Consider the following 3,303-nt stretch of genomic DNA (forward strand, 5'->3'; position numbering starts at 1 on the left):
ATTTTTTCGCTTCACGGGTATTTAAATTATGAGCTTTTGTTCTAAAAACTGACAGATTTGTTAATTATGATTTAATAGAAAAATCAACATAACACAAAAACGTGCACTTAACCTTCAAATTAATAATAATGAATTAAATTTCATTAATGTGGCCAACGCCGCACAGTGTGCTTTTTGACATTCTATGCGAATTAATCGTAGCGCTTTCGACAGAAGCAATAACAAAATGGATTTGAAAGCTATTGTAATTACCTTTACCGGAACAATGTTGCTATTAAGTCATAGTTACTGCTTCACATTAAAAAAAAATTGTTCAAAAATGGGGTTCTTCGAAAAAAACACTCAAAATCACTGGATTTCTTCAAAAAATAAAATTTTATATTTTATCAAATTAGCTTAATTAGATTATTTTATTAGATAATTATTAGATTAAAGGTGAAAAAACATATATTTCAATACTTGCGCCGGGTATTTAATGTTCGGCTCCGCCCGAACTTAGACTTTCTTACTTGTTAAAATTGAACCATAACCACGACCACATTCCATATAACGGAAATTTAGAGAAATACGAAATCTTCAATAAATCAGTAAATACTAAAGCTAATTTATTAAAAATTTATGCTTGCAATAATTTTTTACCAATAAATACGTTTATGACAAAATTTTGGAAAATGCGCGTGGCACCGCCTACTTATGATCACATATATTTATCTCAGTATACGTTCAACCAATTTGTACAATACTTGCTATGGTTATTGTGTTTGGCACATAAAACCAAATCGTTGAAAATTATTGAAATCGGACTAAAAATGCTAGAGAGTAAGAGTAAATTAGAAAAAAGTTTAGAACGTGAGCGAGCTACGAATCCGCTTTAAGGGACTTCAGTTTACTGAATTCTATTGCCACATAATATCGGCAAAAAATAGTAAAATTTTGGTATAGAAAATTTATCTAAATAACGAAAGCCGATTTTAGAGACTTTCCCTGAAGTTTGTCTTTCGGAAATAAAAAAAAACTCTTTCGAAAGACACTCTACATGCATGGCGTGACTCATGCGGATGCTTTCTGAAATCTCTCAATTTGACAGCCTTTTCGAAATATATTGAATTGCCACGTCTGACACATTCTTCAGTCATTGAAAACAAATTTTATTTATTTTATTTTATTTGCACTGCAAATAAGTAAATAAGAATAGATTTTACTGTTTTAATCAGCTTCATTGAATTTTTTAAGCATACAGCACTGAAGGTCCTCTTACGCAGGTCGCACTTGTCACCAGTGTTGCCAGAAGTAAAGAATTATCTTCAAAATGAAGATATTTTCATAAATAATCATAAAAATCTTCCCATGAAGGTAACTACAACAAAATAAAACTCCATACAACAATTCTTCACATTCTATATATCTGGCAACACTTGAAGATTTATTTTTTTGGGCTAGTTGGCAACAAATTTTTGGTATTTGTCATCAATTTACTGATGCACATGCGGAAGTAGGACAGCTAGAGAGTTTTTTTCAAATAATTTTAAACAAAAAAAGGAGTCGTAATAATCTGGAAACCAGCACCTGCAGTGGTATTATTTATACAAAGGATTTTTTAAAAAGGTTTTTTTTTTTTAACAAAATGTGTTATGGTTTTGTATAACACAAGAAAATTTTAAAAAGTGAAGGTTTCTTCGTTATAAAATCTTCAATACAAATTATTCTAGAGAAAAATAGATTTGTTTTCCAGTTTCAGTAACCTTTTTACGGTTTTTGAAGATTTTAATCACCTGGAAGATTTTTAACAAAATTTTTCTACCAACACTGCTTGTCACACAAAATTTTCCGTAGTACCAAATCATTAAGCTATAGAAAGAATGTGAGTGTTCCGTTATTTGTTTACGAGCAATAAAAATATTTATGACTAGCCAATGCCCGCTTACTTCGCAGCGCCTAATAAGAACTTTTGCGTTGGCCCATGCAAAAGAGCGTTTAGAAGCAAAAATAGCCTGTAAAGTTAAAATTTTTGGTTTAAGTTGAAAGCACTAAGGCGCAGTATTCTCCTCACACATAGGCCAATAATAGTAACGCTGTGATACCATATGGAACACCAATCCCTTTCGGTGTCATGAGCTTTACCGATGGTCTTGTTTCCACCTGTGAGATCTCTGCCAAGCATGCGTAATCTTTTCCTATGATCTTGCAACTACAACATTGTTGCGATGCGTATACCAATAAAAGTTCTTATAAGGAAACTCAAGAGTACAGAAGTGCGTTTTCTGTTATAGAAGGGCCAAGAATCCTCGCTAAACTAAATTCGCATAACTAAAACATAGGGCCAAAGCAGACCAACCACACGGGGTTTCTATACATTTCGGCTGCAGCGCCATCCATTGGGTCCATTTTCTGCAAAACCATTGCTTACCATAAAATGAGTACTTGTTGTGAATTTCTACCTCGACTCCAGCGGCACTCATCGAGTAAATTTTTATCAAAAGATTTTTCCGTCATACAGGTACATAGCTCACATTTAAAGTTTGAACGAATTCGGTTAAAAAATACGATTTTTATAAATAACTCTACTCCAGCACCACCTAGCGAGTTTTCTTGTAGCATGTAATAGGACCATATATGTATGTAAGATAACCTCCGACAATCTGACGGAACTCCATTCAGTGGTTTTTGAATTCAGTCCGAACAACGAAAACGGCATCATTTTATATAAATAGGTATGTAGATAGGATAGTCTCTAGCGAAACTCGTAAAATCAAAGCACCATCCCTTGCGAGAATTTAAAAACCTTCTTCAAAATTTTCCCATAAATTTTACCTTTTACTATAAATTAAAAACAAAGTCACAATAGTTCAATGGGATTTAGAAATCTAGGAGAAAATAGTTCCCAATCGAATGATACTTGCGCGAGTACGTAAATGTATGTATATCGATCAAGTGTTTCCAATAATTACCACTTTTCGCCATAAGTACGCTATTGATAACATATGTAGCTGTGCCAAATTTCAGAAAGTTAACGTGCGCATTTCCAGAGATAAGTGAAATGAGAAGCATGGGGTTGCCACCCCGGATTTTCCATTACTTACCACTTTTTGCCGTAAGTACGACGATATGTAGCTGTGTAGAATTTCAGGACGTTAACGTAAGCGGTTCCAGAGATAAGCTTGTATATGAGAAGTTCAGTTTGTATGGAAGGAAGGAACCACGTCCCCTTTCCCAATTCATTTGCAATATATGCATCAGTTCTAAGTTTCAGTTCGCCAGCGTAATTGGTTTTAGAGATATACTGGTTTTTTACGTTATAGTCTG

The 3,303-nt window shown here is 33.6% G+C and overlaps 1 protein-coding gene across 1 annotated transcript in view; it reads left to right on the plus strand.

Annotated features, from left to right (window-relative positions):
- The first annotated feature begins 226 nt into the window (after positions 1 to 226).
- The window catches only part of LOC118738307 (SAM and SH3 domain-containing protein 3-like), a 44,714-nt gene continuing 41,637 nt past the window's right edge, over positions 227 to 3,303 (plus strand). Inside the window, exon 1 of the mRNA XM_036469230.1 lies at positions 227 to 244. Within this exon, the coding sequence (XP_036325123.1) occupies positions 227 to 244 (18 nt within the window). The remainder of the gene's footprint in view (positions 245 to 3,303) is intronic.

This window comes from Rhagoletis pomonella, unplaced genomic scaffold, assembly GCF_013731165.1.
Source record: "Rhagoletis pomonella isolate Grant_MI unplaced genomic scaffold, Rhpom_1.0 Rhpom_scaffold_00004, whole genome shotgun sequence".
Lineage (NCBI taxonomy): Eukaryota > Metazoa > Arthropoda > Insecta > Diptera > Tephritidae > Rhagoletis > Rhagoletis pomonella.